We start from the raw sequence: 15,578 nt of genomic DNA, 5'->3' as shown, positions 1-15,578 counted from the left end.
TGGATTTCACCGGTGAATAGCCAAGACAAGGGCATCGGACTCCTAACTTTTTCTTCCATGGGCATGCAACCCAATGACCGAGACCGCGGATCTCGAATCGTTCTCCCGGTGCTAATACGACCCTGAATTGCATACGCGAGGCCGATGCAGCCACCAAGGATCCGAGAGCGGGACCGGCCGAATGGGGCCAAGTTGGGTCGCGGCCTGCGCCTGGCCTGGAATCGCAAGCATTCACATGATGGTCCCAAAACTTGCTGATGCAGACCGCCAAGAAAACAACAGCAGATTGAGCCTTTGCAACCAAGGTCTGGGCCAGATATCAGGAACCAATTACCTAACCTGGGACCGGGGACGTGCAAAAAAAGACAGATAGCACCTCTCGGTAGTTGCGAGCTGCCTCTGCAGCTATTGTCAACCCCATGTCCAAGCTAACAAGTTCCCTGGTGTCAGTCACGAATCAGGACATCATCCCGGCCATGAGTCAGGGCAGGGATGGATTCTTCGAAAGAAAATTCTAAACCAAAAAAACCAAACCCGTTGATTGAACCGTATACTCTAGTTGTAAAAATGGCAGAAAACAAGACATGAAGAGGAAATGACAAGACAAAGGACAAGTTGGCAGTCGTCGATGGCTGCGTACAAAATCTGACACCACGGAGAATTTAGCCATAAACAGGACTCTGAATCAAGCCCATGTCCTGGCCATCCCGAACCACCTTGTGCCCTGTGACCCTGTGGAACGACAGAACAGGGCCTGGGCGCCTGGGCGCCTGGGTTTTTTGCCCCGCGGCTCCGAATCATCATCGTGATCGTGATCGCCTAGGTGGTGGAATGGGCTTCTTGGGGGGAGAGAGTTTCGCAATTGCCTCACATCAGGACGCAATTGCTCTTCGCAGGCGCTTCGCCGGGGTTCTGCGACTTCTCGATCTGCGCTATCAAGAGCTCAAAGGCCTTGCCCACGTTCTCGTTGTACCGCGCGCTCGCCTCGGTCCAGCCGCACTGGATCTTCTCGGCGAGCTTCTGCCCGTCCTCGGGGGTGACTTGCCGTTGCTCGGGTCGCAGATCGCTCTTGTTGCCCACGATGACGATGGGGACGGACTCGGTGCCCTAGACGATCAACTGTCAGCTTTCTCGCGCTCTCGTCGCAGAGGTATCTCCCCCCCACTCACCAGGTGGTTTAGAATCTTTTCCCGAATGACCTGCACCATCTCGAACGAGGGCAGCGATGATACCGAGTAGACGAGCATGTACCCGTGGATTCCAATAAAATGCTTCGAGTTCAAGATGCTGTACTCGTCTTGGCCTGCCGTGTCGACAATCTCGGTAGAAAAGTCCTGGCCCTTGTACTTGATCATCTTGCTAAACGTGTTCTCGATCGTGGGGTAGTAGCTGTCGACGAAGTGGCCGTCCACGAACCGCACCGCCAGAGACGACTTGCCTGTTTGATCCATCTCTGTCAGCTCTGTCTGCACCCGACACTTGCAGAAGCAAATTCCAACATCGAGAGGGGGGATCAGTACTGATCAATACTCACCGACGGAGCGGCTGCCGACAATGGCGACCTTTCTTTGCTTGGGGGAAGGCATGGTGGAACAGCGTCCTGTCGCGATCGCACACGCAGGGCGAGAGAGTGAGTGGAACAAGAGAAGGGCAGTTGGAGAAACTGCCGCTTGGTTTGGAGCCGGGTAAAGATGCTGGGGAAGCCCAAAAAGGGAACAGGTGGCGGTACAAAGCCGAGACCTACAGCCGGCGCAGTCACAGTTACGGACGAAAACGAAACGGATGGGAGTTGATGGGCGACGGGATGTATGATCGGAGTTTGGATGGATGATGCCAGTGTAACAGCCTGGAAGTTCAGGTGTACGTCAAGTGTAAGTGTCAGTGCAACCCGCGGGCAGACTCAACTGACTTGCGTCCAGTCCCAAGTTAACTAAACCCCCCACCGGATCTCCCCCCTCCCCCTCCCCTTGCATCATACCTGAGGGAACTTTGGCCCGTGCAGGTGACGCCTAAACTTTCCGGGATTGCTGGTTAGGGAGTTGTGCTCCTCGCTGGCTGCATACTGGTTGGTTATCCGTCACGCCCAAGCCGGATATGTGCATATCAGCCTCCCTGACGAAATGGTATTCATGTTGGGTTATCAAGCTCACATTGTAGCATCATCGACTTTGAAGCAGGTATGTCATAAGAGTTGTTCTCAAAGCACATATCCGTCGCCTTTGGACTTTATATCCCTCTCCTACAAGCAAAGCCTCTAGTTTAGTATAACGCCCAGGATGCTCACCAGCTCAACCGATATCATCTATTTCATCCGCTGTCGGATTTGGAGGTCATTGACAAGCCCCTCGAGCTCTGTCACCTTGTTGTCCACGGACCTGTACATTCCGATGAACTCTTGGATCGATGAGATGAGGCTCGAGATCCCTCCACTTCCCGCCTGCTCTGCGAACCGTTGTCGTGCTGAGTCTATAAGCGACAGGTAACCCAGCAGCACCGCGAGATATCCGAAAGCCACAGTGAGTTGTGACTTTTCCACAGAGTCGGCCTGAATCACTCTTGTTAGCTCTGACATGTACATGAACTGGAAGAAAAGGCTTACCTCGCTCATCGAGGCCTGGTTCTGTAGGTACAGGGTCACCAGGCCGTCCAATGGCTCACCGGCGATGTTAGCGCGAGCAGGCGGGCAATGCTCCAGGATGTTGATTGCCACACCGAGCACTAGGAGGAGTCCATCATAAGTTTCCCCTCGTAGGCGTCGGTTGGTCAATGCATCCAGCGCTGATTTGAACCCTGCACGCATGCAGCTGGAAAGTCTCGCCAGTAGAACCTCGTCGTTGAAGGCTGCTGCTCCATGTGCTGTGTTTGACATGTTGATCGAGAGTTTGAGAGTTGTAGTCTCGACACTGCCAGGCTTTTCTGGCCATTGCCGCAGACTGTTGTTGAGGAAGCAGGCAACCTTGGATGTCTGCTGAGATACCCATGAGACCTCCTCTTCATCGCCTACAGCTTGGCTTGACTGTGTCTCCAGAATTGAGACCACAAGAGCAAACACCGCATTGGTGCTCGGGTCTGCAGTTGTGCAACGTTCCATTATGACTGTGAGATCGCTTTCAATGTCTCTGATGACCCCTGAAGACTGCAGAGGATCAATACGCTGACATACTATGTTCAGCAGCTGCAGAGCAAGCGTCTGGGGTGACAGCTCCTGAAGGTGACGTCCTTGCCAAATATCCATCTTCATCAAAAGCGTCTTGACTTGGCTGACAGAAGCTCTGCTCATCTTGGAGAGTCTCATTTTTCGTTGCACAATCTCATCAATGTCCTCCGATGCATGCAAAAGGACACCGAGCAATTTGCCTAGGCCGTCCTCTACCAGCTGTCGCAGGAGATGCGCCGCATCACTGAAGTTTAGAAACGTGACGAGGACAGCCGTCAGAGCAAACCCGCTGATCACATCTTCCTCTTGACCGATGTTGGAAGCAATTTTATCGCGGGTGGCATGGTCGCGGAACTGGCCGATGAAGTCCTTGTTCTGTAGTTTCTGTGCAAGCTCCAGTAATGCATTCCTCCTCATGGTTGAGGGAGAACTGCTGGGGGTTCCTATCCGCGCGAGCAGATCCTCCATCTCGTCGGCGAATCGATTATTCGCTCCCGCCCGCCGCAACTCGTGCACGCTCTTGATTGCGGGACGCACATCTCCGTCCTCATCCAGGTCGTCATCGCTCATATCAAAGGGGTCCGGGTTTATAGGTGGTGGGGGTGGTGAAGCGAGCAACGCGTCCAACTCTTCTTCTGTGGTAGCCATGCCCGCCCCCATTCCAGGCTCGCTGAGTTTCGAGGACTCGCTTAGAATCGATCGAGATTGTCCATAGGTATACTTTATTCGTCTCCCTTGAACACCCGCAGGGCGAGCTCTCGGCCGAATGACTGCATCTTGAGAATTGTATTGGGAGTTGGTTTGAGAGTTGTCTTGTGATTGCTGCGAAGGCGTTGCCGCCCCGCTGTACACGGGCGATGGCGGGCTGTGATGGTCGACTTCTGGAGCTGAATCGTCGGAATCTGGGCTATCCGGTCGTTGGGCGGCAAGCGCATCAATCAATCGTGGACGTCGCTTCTTAGGCCTCGTCACTTCTGGCTCGCGGTTCTTGAGAATCGGCGTCGGTCCGAGGCTGGATTTAGTTGCTGATATATCAGACTTGCTTCGAGGTAGAAGGCGGGAACGAGCGCCTGCGTCTTTAGGGCTCTTTCTCATCAAGGGTTCGCGATCAGGGAGACCAGGGGTTTTGGCATCGTTCTGGGATGTCGCGGCTGGCGGATGTCGTGGAAGCGTCTTCGTAGGCTTTGGTTGCTTCTGTGGTGAAGGAGCTCCGTCATCATCCATCGACTCTGCAAGCGCAGCTTGAAGGCGCTTTCGCTTCTTCGAGTCTGTCGCATCTCGTGACTCCGTCTTCTGTCCTTCCCCGGCTTTCGCGCGGCTTGACCCATCGGGGGCGCTCGGTCGACTGTTAACATGGAGTCTCGGGGATGGATCCGATGTTGATCTTGGGAGCGAGGGCACCGATGGTTTTGCGACAGGTTCGGCGGGCTCGACGTGACTTGATGATGTCGTGTACGATTCGGCAGTTCGCAGCGGCATCGCACTCTGCATATGCTTCTTGCGCGAGGACTTGCCATACGTCACCAGCTTCCGCGGGGTGGGCGCGGCTGAGCCATTTCGCGATGCCATCGCGACCGTGTCGTTTGAGACGACGGTGACGGAGGCTGGGGTGGGATTAAGCCATATACCTAGGGCCTGGGCGAGGCGACGTGATGCGAGATGGCCAGGTGAACAAGGGAATCGATGATTGCCAGAGCACGATTTGAACACAAAGGAAGGATGCGGGTAGGCACGGGTTTCTGCAAGCTCGGGTGCTTGCAGTGGGATGACAGGAGGAAGTTGTCCTGGGGGAGGTGCTCGGGTTGATTGAGTGCACCTCAAAGGGTCCTGTAGCGTAAGGGCAGTTGTTAACGTTGAAATATTGCGGCTCTACGGATAGCGGCGCCAGGCCTTTAGTGTGAATATTGCAAGTACCAAAAATAAAATAACCAGCCCTTCGACTTTGGCTTGTCACTGACAGACAAAGTACCGACGAGTACCTGTTGCGTAGTGGTCTCGGTGCGAACGCAGAAGTACCGGGCGCCATCCCCACTGTTATCAATGCGACGCGGTCGACTCCGGCCTCGTCGCATCGCCATTGGAATCCCCCGCGTGTTGCCTGTGTCTCTGCAGACCCCGTTTTGCGCATATGCAGGTAGCTTCGAAATGGCGGGCAATGCAGGGCTCCAGACTCTTATCCTCGAAGGTTCATATGAAAGATAATTCCTCTCCCACAAGCTCAATCTTCTTATTCATTCTTGGTTTCTTGAATAGACACACAACACTCGACGCCTCAACTTCAAAATCATAACCTCACTTGTCCTACCAAAGCTTTGTGGCAGCTCTGAATCCCTCTCCCACTATCAACCGCTTACTCCAAATACCAACGTCAGTTCCAAACCGCTAACATGACGGACAAGACGACCCAGGAGGCTCCCACGACTGGCGTCGGCCCTGAATACCGTGATCACCAGCAGAAGCCTAACGCGACCGTCTCTGTCAATGTCAACCTCGACAATGTCCATGTCCTGCCTCAGACCCCTCAGCTCATTGCTCTCCTGTCGTACGTCTCAGATCCCAATTAGGTCACCACATCACGGAGCTGAGAATGTCTAGGATGATTCGCAGCAAGGAAACAGACCGAGCAGACTTCATCTTTTACTCGAACCGCATCATTCGACTACTGGTCGAGGAGGGTCTCAACCACCTGCCCGTGATTGAGCACACTGTCACTACACCTGTGGGTCGCACCTACAACGGTCTCATGTTCCAGGGCAAGATTTGCGGCGTGTCCATCATGAGAGCCGGCGAGGCTATGGAGCAGGGCCTCCGAGACTGCTGTCGCTCCGTCCGCATTGGCAAGATTCTGATCCAGCGGGACGAGGAGACGGCGCAGCCCAAGTTGTTTTACGACAAGCTACCCGAGGACATTGCCCACAGATGGGTGCTTCTCTTGGATCCCATGTTCGCTACAGGTACTCGATTCTCCTTTCCGCTCTACGGTTTATCCTCTTCACGCAGGTAAATATGTTGACCAAATGAAACAGGCGGCTCGGCGACCATGGCGGTTCAGGTCCTCAAGGCGCGAGGCGTGCCGGAGGAGCACATCCTGTTCCTCAACTTGATTGCCAGCCCCGAGGGTGTCAAGAGCTTCTCTGCCAAGTTCCCCCGCTTGAGGGTCGTGACGGCTTTCATCGACCAGGTTCGTCATTTCGCTTGCACACATCGCATGAAACCACTGGCTAACCAACATCCACAGGGCCTTGACGAGAAAAAGTATGAAGACTCAAACAAGTCAATGCACATGCTGACCTTCCAACAGCTATATCGTTCCTGGTCTGGGAGACTTTGGCGACCGTTTTTACACCATTTAAGAGAACCATCGAGGAGGTCATGTGTTCGTTTGTGTCGCAAGCGCATGGAGGGAGGTTGTCGGTTATTGAGTGACGTATGTCTTGGTATTGAAATAGGGCGCATAGAAACGTTCAATAATCATCATACTCGCCCTCGTAGGACCGTCTATCGTCTTCATCGTTATCGACCGCTGACCGGCCGCCCGCGGCACGTCCAGATCCTGCACCGCGAGAGGTCCCGGTGTAACCGGCGTCCGCGCTCTCCCCCTTGGCTACCGAGTCTAATCAAATTAGTTAGCACCTTCTCGCATCATAAAGCATCGGGATATTGGAGGGCGTACCGGCTGCATCAACCCACTCGCCGTAGACGTCGACTGCAGCGGAGAGGTCTGTCGCAAAGTTAGTGGCTGATGCGCCCGAGGCTTGAGATGGCTGTATCGTACAGTTGACGGCACACTGGAATTTTTGTCCGCAGATACGGCAGTCAAGCTGGCCAACGCCAGCCTTCTTGTCAAGCTTGACAGAGACCGAGTTCTCGTGGTTGCAGAAAAGGCATGCGAAAGTTGTAGGCAGGGGGTCGGACTGGCTTTAGCGTGAGCGCGGAGGGTCTTGAGGACCGCTGTGTGTAAACTACAAACCTTCTTGGGCCCCATAGGCTTTTTAGACGACTTGCGCTTTCCCATGGTGGTTTTTTCGGGGTCGCGATCCGGGTCGAAGAATGCGAAAAAGATGCCACCAATATTGCTGATGTTAAGCTTGGGATTGTCGCAAGAAACAAACGCGCCAGGGGTGTTGGTGCGTTATCTTATCAGCAGCCTGATTTCTGTCGCACGTGCTCGGGTCTTTGTTCACGGTCACTTACCTGGAAAGTGGCATCGACGGCAGGTGTGCTCATAGCGCATGCATCAAGCGGGGGAGGCACACCGAAGAGCCCCGCCCCCGCCTCCCGGCGACCTCCGGCCTCTGAGATCTCCTGCGCCGGATTCCGTTCAGCATGCCCAGGTAAGCTAGTTTATCCTTATCAAACAGGTTAGATGGATGGGCAAGGAGGATGATGCCTGGATACATAGCAGGGTAGGCACGGCGGTAACAGTGCGTCTCTTTGTTCAAAGACATGCTGTGTGAATGGAAGGCGTTGGCTTGAGACACACAGGAAAAGCCAAGAGAGGCGCCCAACAAACAGCAAACAGCAAACTTGTGGCCCCTACCGTATTACCTTTTCAGTGTCATCCAGAGAGAGATGACGTTCGTCGAGCAACGGGCCTGCCTGGGCTAAGGTCGCCGGCGCCGGCGGCTGGACGCAAGGGGCTCCTCTCCGATTTGGCGGGGTAGCTCCGCCGGCCGCCGGTGGGGACGAGGCTTGAGAGTTTCAATGTGCCGTCTTATCATGTGGCCTCTTATCAGCGAATAGTAAAGAGCTAGATGCAAGCTTCCCGTCAAATAAACCAGCGACTGGCTATCATGACTTCTCCTTGTTGGGAGAGCTCCCCTCCTGAATGCCTGACAGTTCATGCTAGCCCCTTCATGGCGGCCCGATAAGTGAAAGTTATGATTCTACAGGGGACCTTCCCACGAGGTCTGGTGACCCTGATATGACAGATGAGGCAAGGTCGATGGGTTCCTGCTTGATACCTACGCCTCATTATGTATTACGTGAGGCATCGGGGCGGTCGGGGGGATAAGAGGATGTCGCTTTCAGTCATGTCGTCCGTGGTCATGAAACTGTCTCGGTAGGTGTTACCTTGTGTTCCGCCGACCGCTCTTCTTGTCCCTCTTCTCTTTTCTCCCCCCTTCCTCGTCTTCCAATCTACTTCTCCTTTTCTTTTCTTTATTGAATCCCCTCGATCCTCAATTTCCTCACTCCATCTTTTTGTCTCTCGTCGCATTCAATCAGTACCTACAACTCCACCCCGTGAACCTCCTGGAACTACCCTAGAGATATACTCCCAGCAGCAGTTTCCTTTATCGCCATTGCGCAATCCTTCGAATCTCATCATGGAGCCAGGCGATCAGCAGGCCAGCGTCCTAGACGCTCTGCGCGAAATTCAGCGCACTCAATCGCTTCTCGTGAACGCTGTTGAGTCGCTATCGGGCAAGTCGATAGACGACGCGGCCGGGTCCAACGGCGACCTCACTGCCAACAGCATTTATGTCCAAGACTCACGCAACGAAGCTGACGAGAGCGAATCGCCTTCCGTGGAGTCTCCTCTCGAATCTGCGGACAAATTGAAGGCTCCGGCTCCTCCAACGCCCAGTCAACGCCAAGGCTTTACGTCGCGCATTATCTTGACGTGAGGATCCTCGCACATTCCCCACTAACACAGGTCACTTACACCAAGGTAAATAGGACGTATCCTAAGCAAATTGGAATCAAGCCTTTGCCTATGGACTGGGGAAACTCAGATCCTCTTAAACGTGGCCCTATCGTAGTTTCCAGGGCTGCCTCCACTATCCGACGTCGTAATGGTTCGTTCAATGTTGCCTGTGATGTGTGCGTGATTCCGTGTTGCTGACGTCCATGCGTGTCGTCTAGCTGTTGGAGGTATGTTCTGTCCACATCAATGTCCGTTATTATTCGCTAACAACGTTTTTTTTTTCATTTATTTTAGCCCAGTGAGTCGATTCCGAACCAATTGAGTTATTGCAATACATACTGAACGAGATTCCCAGTGGTGGTTCGTACTCCATCTACTACGCCCTCGCTGTCGCCAGCAACGAGCTGAACAGCGACCATCGGTTTGTGGCCTTGACCCAAACAAAGACACACAAAAACTGACGATGCGTTTAACAGACCCGATTTTACCAACACCGAGCCGGCCGCGAAGATTGGTCCCTTCCCTCAATGGGGAGACCCCGGCAAGATCGTGGCGATGGACCCTTGGGGTCATCTTGCTCCCTGGATTTTCAAAGACACCATCGAGAAAGACAATGGTAGCGTTTGAAGCCCGAAATTTGCAATAAGCTTGCTGATAGCATTCCTAGTCGACATTCGACCGACCATTGCCATCACCAAGGCTCATATGAAGGTGGGTGATACTCCATTGAAATCTGAACTGTTGAAGGGGTTGCTGAATATGTCGTCACCAGCTACCCGAGCTTGCCGAGAGTGTCAAGGCTGGACGTTTGTAAGTCGAATCTAGATGTATTTCGACGTTTTGCACAGCTGACGAGATCAGGGTTCCTGATGGCAAGGTGTGCCTCAATGAGCAGGGTGAACTGGCTGTCACCAAATTCGCCGTTGAGCCTGTAAGCGCTTCTTTGGCTGGCAAACAGACCAAGCTTGTGACTGACTCAATCTTCTTCAGGTCTGGTATCTACCTGGAGTTGCAGAGAGATTTGGCATCGGTAAGACTACGGCATAACCTCCGAACCCGTCACTGACACGATGTAGATGAGGCTACACTCCGACGTTCCCTGTTCGAACATACTGGAGGAAGTTACCCTGAGGTATGCCCATCTTTCAAGTGATCTCAGAAGCCAAAGTGTTGACATATCCAAGTTGATCACTCGCGGAGACATCAAAGTCTTTCTTCCGCCTATCGGTCAGTCACGAAACCTAGCCGGTAGACTGTTGACTAACAACTTCAAGGTGGCCTTACTGTCTACTGCTTCGGGGATCCTGCGAAGATGTCGGATGAGTCTGTTCGACTGTCTCTGAGAATCCACGACGAGGTACGGCCCCCAACTCTTCCCGTCAGGCCTCAGCTTACCTCTTGCTAGTGCAACGGCAGTGACGTGTTCGGATCTGACATCTGTACTTGCCGACCATACCTCATCTTTGGTATCGAGGAAGCCGTCAAGGAGGCGCAGAATGGTGGAAGTGGCGTAGTCATCTACTTCAGAAAGGAGGGACGAGCCCTGGGAGAAGTTACTAAAGTAAGTAACTTGCCGGCAGACGCAACAGAGTGGATCTAACTTGACTGGCAGTATCGTAAGGATGATATCCCTTCGTTTCGGGAACACAACCGGCGTTGAGACTCGGGGTACTAATTCTGGGGTAGTTGTCTACAATGCCCGTAAACGCGGAGCCGATCGAGCATCAGACTATTTCAAGCGGACCGAGAACATTGCTGGGGTCAAGGACATGCGATTCCAGGCTCTGATGCCGGACATCCTGCACTGGCTAGGCATCAAGAAGATTGACAGGATGCTTAGCATGAGCAAGTGAGCGGTTATCGCTGGACACGTCAAGGTGAAAACAGCTGACAATGCGCTTAGTATGAAGCACGATGCGATCGTGGGACAGGGGTAAGTTGACAGGAGCCGGAAGGCCGGCCGAGCGGACCAAGAGATCCGATTAACGCGCATCTAGGATCCCGATCCATGAGAGAGTTGAGCTTCCCGAGGAGCTGATACCGGCCGACTCGAGAGTCGAGATTGACGCCAAGATTACAGCTGGTATGTGTCAAATCGAGGTCTAGAAGATTTCCGGGAACTAACGGAAGATCAAGGCTACTTTACGACGGGCAAACGTATGACGACTGAGGAGCTGCAGGCAGTCCAGGGAAGAATCTGGGAAGAGTAAGCCAAATCAACATCTCATCAACCGAGGAGAAATGGAGCAAGAGACTGATGACTGTGGCAGCTTCGACCACTAAGCCGGACGGGCTGAAGGACGCGGGACAGGGACGGGAGAGACGGGGCGGACTTGGCTGTCGCGGGGTGCGTCAGCAGCGACCAACTGTGCATGTCGGTCTGGGTCGTTTGGCGTGGGAGGCTCATCTTGATTGATCAGAATCCATACGATGCCACGGTGCCACGGTGCCATCCGCCCATGGTGTTGGGGCTGAGCGCCCCGAAAGAGGTACCCGGTCAAAGTGGGAGGTCACACAGGGCAATCAGGGGCGATACTGGAAACTTTGGAACGGCCGTTTTCGCAAGCGCCTCCAAGGAGCCGGGTTGTAGAGGTTGCGAGATTTGAAGATGGAGAATGACAGGTCGCTGGTGGAACTCGGGATGGAAGCCTACGGGCCGGCCCCCACGAGGCCGGTGAGGCGGTCATAGGACGTAAATAAGTGTAATTGCGCCTACTTTACCTATGTACAGATACTCTTACCGTTCCCACTTGGAAATTGCATCCTTATCCTTGGGTACACGTGTTATGTGAAGAGCACGTCTTGCTGTAGTTTCTGACAAGTGCAAGAATAGAGTGTCTCCTGTGAGGGAAATACTCCGATGGCTGCGCACCCCGGCCTGGAAGGCGATCAATGATCCATCATATTACCATCTCGACGGCAGAGCGGCCGGGGCTGTCGAAAGATGGGAACGTGCTAGACTGGATTTAATTACCCGGAGAGACAACGTGCACATCTAGGCTTCCAGGTACAGCACGGTTCAGGGCTGCGGGATGGTCCAGCTGTGATGCTGGTCCGAGGCTGCTCTGTTTTGTGAATGCCATCACGCCCCCATCATCGTACATGTACAGCGCAACCCCCTCCTCCAACTGCACCATATGCCAGAGCTAGCACGCTAGAGTGGCATTGGCTAGCAAGGAGCGTAACCGCTGACCCCTCGTGTCTGCTACCGTACTGTATCATTCTCTGTTTCCAGGGAAGATAGTCGTCGTCCGTATCTGCTGCCATGGATGGATGGCATCCAACATGAGCGGTATGCATCTGGGGGACCTGTTGGGTAGCAATGCGACGGTAGCTCGACGGCGGTTTCCATAGTCTCGCTCCCACGTCCTTACCGACCTTTACCAATAGCTCCGGCCCCGACGCGCCCGAGTCTTGTCTCGCTAGGGCGAGCCTTCACTGGCTTCGTGGGCTAGAGCATCCCCGCATGCAACTGCACGGGAAGCCCGCCTGCAGGCCCCGGGGCCCGGGCGTACCCAACGCCAGGGATACTTGGGCCATACACCTCGAGACACGAAGTTGGCACCCAATGCAGCGATGAGCCGACAAGTGGCGAGCAGAAGCTGGCACGCCTAGGCACCACAAGGACACTTTCAGGACGGTCCCAGGGCCTGTTGTTGCGTGATGCTGTGGGAAGAGGCGCGTGGTGAATGGCGGGCGACCACGGGTGAATTTGCTGATGCCCTGGCCTGGTCTGCCCTGGTGATGGGATGGCTCATGTCGGGTAGCGGGTGGACCATGTCCGCACTGCCGCCGAAGCTTGATGACTTTTGATGCATCCATGTTTGTCTCTGTACGTACCGTACCTTCGACGCGTTGGCTAGTTTGTTGTACCTAGCCTTGGGGGGTGGATGTGGATGCCTTGGTTGTTGTCCTGGTGGTTGCAGATTCATATGTATTGCCAGCTACTGCCGTCCACAGCTTGCACGAACCTTACAGCTTTTGCTTTCTTTCCAATGCTAACCCACCTTTGTCTATATTCCATTGTAATTCACAAGGCTTTGCACCCTTGATTGAACAAGCAAACATCATCACACTCGCATACATCTTCGACCATGGCCTCCTTTTCGCGAGACACTCGAAGTGCGGTGAGAGCTCACCGTCGAGACTCGTCGTCGTCATCACACAACACCAGCCGTCAACGACCACGACTTCTCCGCTCCAGCGCGACTGAACCCTCAATCACCACATCCAATGCCATCCGCGGATCACTCGCTGGACCTGGATCGCCACAGAAAGCAACTGATCTGCTGAGCCGCGTTGTCGTCTATGCCCCGCCTCCAGAGCAATCATCAGCCCCAGAGCCGATCCCCCACCGCGCCGAAGCTATTGTCATCTGCCGCGATGATCGAGACCAGTCTCCCACCGGCAGCCCCGGAAGTCAAGACGTAGTCTTGGTTGACTCACCCTCTGGTATGTCGACTCACAATTTCATCAATCACCTGTTCTGGCCCGAGCTGACACCGACCCAAGGTTACTACTTCAGCTTCCCTAGCTTTGAGGAGTGGAATAGGGACAAGTCGGAGGACATCGACAAGGACTCGGATGATTGAAGGGTGAAGGGGGACGAGGGTGAGGGGAACCGGATGGCCTCGAACCGAGATGGCAGACGACATGACAGCGATGAGCACGACGCGAATCGTTCAAGCGGCAGGACCAAGCTCTCGACATAGAGTTGTGCGTCCTGCTGAGGCTCCGTGGAGGAGCAAGTGACAGCGAGGCACAGATCCGGAGGGAGTGGTATCCCGTCGCCCGCCAGCAACCGTACCGCCTCCTCGCATCATCACCAGCGGCGGGAGGACGAGGCTGCGGCGGGCAGGTTACACTCTAGGACCAGGCTGGGCGGATGCCGGTGAAAGGCTTCCTGTCTCATGAGAGGCGACACTGAAACCAATGCTGTACACGATAGATGAGGGACGAACTGCACCTCAATGAGGTGAAGTTACGGGACGGATGAGCAACAAACCAAAAGTCGGGGCCTTTATTAGCGACCCTTGAATGGCGAACCAGACGCCGAGGTTCTGGATTTCTAGCGATGCATTCTGTAAAACATAGTCGACGAAACCAACATGTACATCAAGTCACATTTTTTGTTTATGGGCGTTGTCTGAATGATGGATAGACACCTATTCTGTTTTAATAGGCGACGAATGAGAACGCGATAAATGCATCGATAACGAACAGCACCTATCTCATGTTCTGGCCATGTCAACCTGTGAAGTTCCAAGCCTCATCGCGAATGTCTCACCAGGCACTCAATCGATTCAAGGGGCTGGGGAGAAAAGTCTTGGATCTGGTCTGTGGCGGAAACGTGGCTCAGCTGACCCACACACATTTTTTGTCTTTCTCAGCACGTGATGTAGGCCGCCCTTGCCCTCTCCAAAGCCCACAAGCCTTAGCGCCGGAATAACCATGAGCCGCGAATTTTCGATCCAACTCGCTTAGACCTAAGCTGGTGCACACAAAGCCTGAAATTATTTCGCCCCTCCTCCAATCTCTCCAGTCAGTACCTTCGGTTTTCTCTCCAACGGTTCACACATAGGCCAGCAAACATGGCGGTTGGAAAGTGAGCATCACCACGACGAGCAGCGATGAGGATTATCGACTTACGCGATTCTGCAGGAACAAGAGACTCTCCAAGGGCAAGAAGGGCCTCAAGAAGAAGACGGTCGACCCCTTCACCCGCAAGGACTGGTACTCGATCAAGGTTGGTGGTTTCTCGATGCGATGCGATGCAATGCGCGCTGCTCTGAACACGGCTGACTCGAATTTTTCAGGCCCCTAACCCCTTCAACGTCCGAGAGTGAGTTGCGACGCGAATCGAGAATTTGATATTTTGTGGGCAGCGATTGACCGAATATTTACAGTGTCGGCAAGACCCTCGTGAACCGGACCACCGGTCTCAAGAACGCCAACGATGCCCTCAAGGGCCGCATTGTCGAGGTCTCCCTCGCCGATCTCCAGAAGGACGAGGACCACGCCTTCCGAAAGGTTCGCCTCCGTGTCGATGAGGTCCAGGGCAAGAACTGTCTGACCAACTTCCACGGCCTCGACTTCACCTCCGACAAGCTCCGATCCCTGGTGCGAAAGTGGCAGACCCTCATTGAGGCCAACGTCACCGTCAAGACCACCGACGACTACCTCATCCGCCTCTTCGCCATCGCCTTCACCAAGCGACGCCCCAACCAGATCAAGAAGACCACCTACGCTGCCTCCTCCCAGATTCGGGCCGTCCGACGCAAGATGACCGACATCATCCAGCGTGAGGCTTCCAGCTGCACCCTCACCCAGCTCACCTCCAAGCTCATTCCCGAGGTCATTGGCCGCGAGATTGAGAAGTCCACCCAGGGCATCTACCCCCTCCAGAACGTGAGTCGAAACCCCCGTATTTTTACTACCATTGGAAATTTTCTGTGCGCTGACACGCCACTCAACAGGTCCACATCCGAAAGGTCAAGCTGCTCAAGGCCCCCAAGTTCGACCTTGGTGCCTTGATGGCTCTGCACGGCGAGTCGGGTACGGATGACCAGGGCCAGAAGGTTGAGCGGGAGTTCAAGGAGCGTGTTCTCGAGGAGGTTTAAAAGGCTTTTTGGCTTGTTGGCGCGGGGAGGGCATAGGGACCTCGCGGCTAATAAACTCATCCCTGGCACTGTTTCGGTCATCGCAAATGGCGTAGCATCACAAGGGCGGCTAGGGGATTGGGTCATGTCTCTTTGAATGGTAAAAAAACGTTCA

At 54.2% G+C, this 15,578-nt stretch overlaps 6 protein-coding genes and 1 pseudogene across 7 annotated transcripts, besides 1 other annotated feature; 4 read left to right on the top strand and 3 right to left on the bottom strand.

The window, feature by feature from the left end:
• Positions 1 to 867: 867 nt before the first annotated feature.
• On the bottom strand, positions 868 to 1,859 carry NCS54_01120300 (Hypothetical protein; the record flags this gene model as incomplete). The annotated part of the gene is made up of 3 exons (XM_053156485.1): positions 1,535 to 1,859; positions 1,170 to 1,438; positions 868 to 1,107 (listed from the first exon to the last, which is right to left on the bottom strand). Exons 1-3 carry the CDS (start codon positions 1,584 to 1,586, stop codon positions 868 to 870), a joined length of 561 nt encoding a protein of 186 aa, XP_053012460.1. The 5' UTR covers positions 1,587 to 1,859.
• A 443-nt stretch (positions 1,860 to 2,302) lies between these two features.
• NCS54_01120200 (WAPL domain-containing protein) lies at positions 2,303 to 4,726 on the bottom strand (the record flags this gene model as incomplete). The annotated part of the gene is made up of 2 exons (XM_053156484.1): positions 2,303 to 2,545; positions 2,600 to 4,726. 2 exons carry the CDS (start codon positions 4,724 to 4,726, stop codon positions 2,303 to 2,305), a joined length of 2,370 nt encoding a protein of 789 aa, XP_053012459.1.
• An 818-nt stretch (positions 4,727 to 5,544) lies between these two features.
• Positions 5,545 to 6,510, top strand: NCS54_01120100 (Hypothetical protein; the record flags this gene model as incomplete). The annotated part of the gene is made up of 5 exons (XM_053156483.1): positions 5,545 to 5,699; positions 5,753 to 6,111; positions 6,184 to 6,338; positions 6,396 to 6,412; positions 6,459 to 6,510. The coding sequence occupies 5 exons, from the start codon at positions 5,545 to 5,547 to the stop codon at positions 6,508 to 6,510; spliced, it is 738 nt and encodes a 245-aa protein (XP_053012458.1).
• A 111-nt stretch (positions 6,511 to 6,621) lies between these two features.
• NCS54_01120000 (Transcription elongation factor 1-like protein) lies at positions 6,622 to 7,172 on the bottom strand (the record flags this gene model as incomplete). The annotated part of the gene is made up of 4 exons (XM_053156482.1): positions 6,622 to 6,770; positions 6,831 to 6,878; positions 6,933 to 7,071; positions 7,128 to 7,172. 4 exons carry the CDS (start codon positions 7,170 to 7,172, stop codon positions 6,622 to 6,624), a joined length of 381 nt encoding a protein of 126 aa, XP_053012457.1.
• Positions 7,173 to 8,385: 1,213 nt separating this feature from the next.
• Positions 8,386 to 11,087, top strand: NCS54_01119900 (annotated as a pseudogene). The gene is made up of 19 exons: positions 8,386 to 8,780; positions 8,837 to 8,955; positions 9,023 to 9,031; positions 9,099 to 9,102; positions 9,160 to 9,225; positions 9,281 to 9,420; positions 9,472 to 9,515; positions 9,577 to 9,614; positions 9,666 to 9,735; positions 9,795 to 9,834; positions 9,881 to 9,936; positions 9,989 to 10,031; positions 10,079 to 10,161; positions 10,210 to 10,369; positions 10,491 to 10,653; positions 10,708 to 10,737; positions 10,802 to 10,887; positions 10,941 to 11,010; positions 11,075 to 11,087.
• Positions 8,386 to 11,087: a sequence feature.
• Positions 11,088 to 12,898: 1,811 nt separating this feature from the next.
• NCS54_01119800 (Hypothetical protein) lies at positions 12,899 to 13,396 on the top strand (the record flags this gene model as incomplete). The annotated part of the gene is made up of 2 exons (XM_053156481.1): positions 12,899 to 13,256; positions 13,317 to 13,396. 2 exons carry the CDS (start codon positions 12,899 to 12,901, stop codon positions 13,394 to 13,396), a joined length of 438 nt encoding a protein of 145 aa, XP_053012456.1.
• Positions 13,397 to 14,395: 999 nt separating this feature from the next.
• NCS54_01119700 (40S ribosomal protein S1) lies at positions 14,396 to 15,424 on the top strand (the record flags this gene model as incomplete). Its single annotated transcript, XM_053156480.1, has 5 exons — positions 14,396 to 14,409; positions 14,466 to 14,550; positions 14,621 to 14,646; positions 14,711 to 15,212; positions 15,281 to 15,424. The coding sequence occupies 5 exons, from the start codon at positions 14,396 to 14,398 to the stop codon at positions 15,422 to 15,424; spliced, it is 771 nt and encodes a 256-aa protein (XP_053012455.1).
• Positions 15,425 to 15,578: the final 154 nt, after the last annotated feature.

This window comes from Fusarium falciforme, chromosome 9 (assembly GCF_026873545.1).
Source record: "Fusarium falciforme chromosome 9, complete sequence".
NCBI classification, from domain to species: Eukaryota; Fungi; Ascomycota; class Sordariomycetes; order Hypocreales; family Nectriaceae; genus Fusarium; species Fusarium falciforme.
The sequence above is the reverse complement of the archived record's forward strand: the minus strand, read 5'-3'. Positions and strand labels throughout refer to the sequence as shown.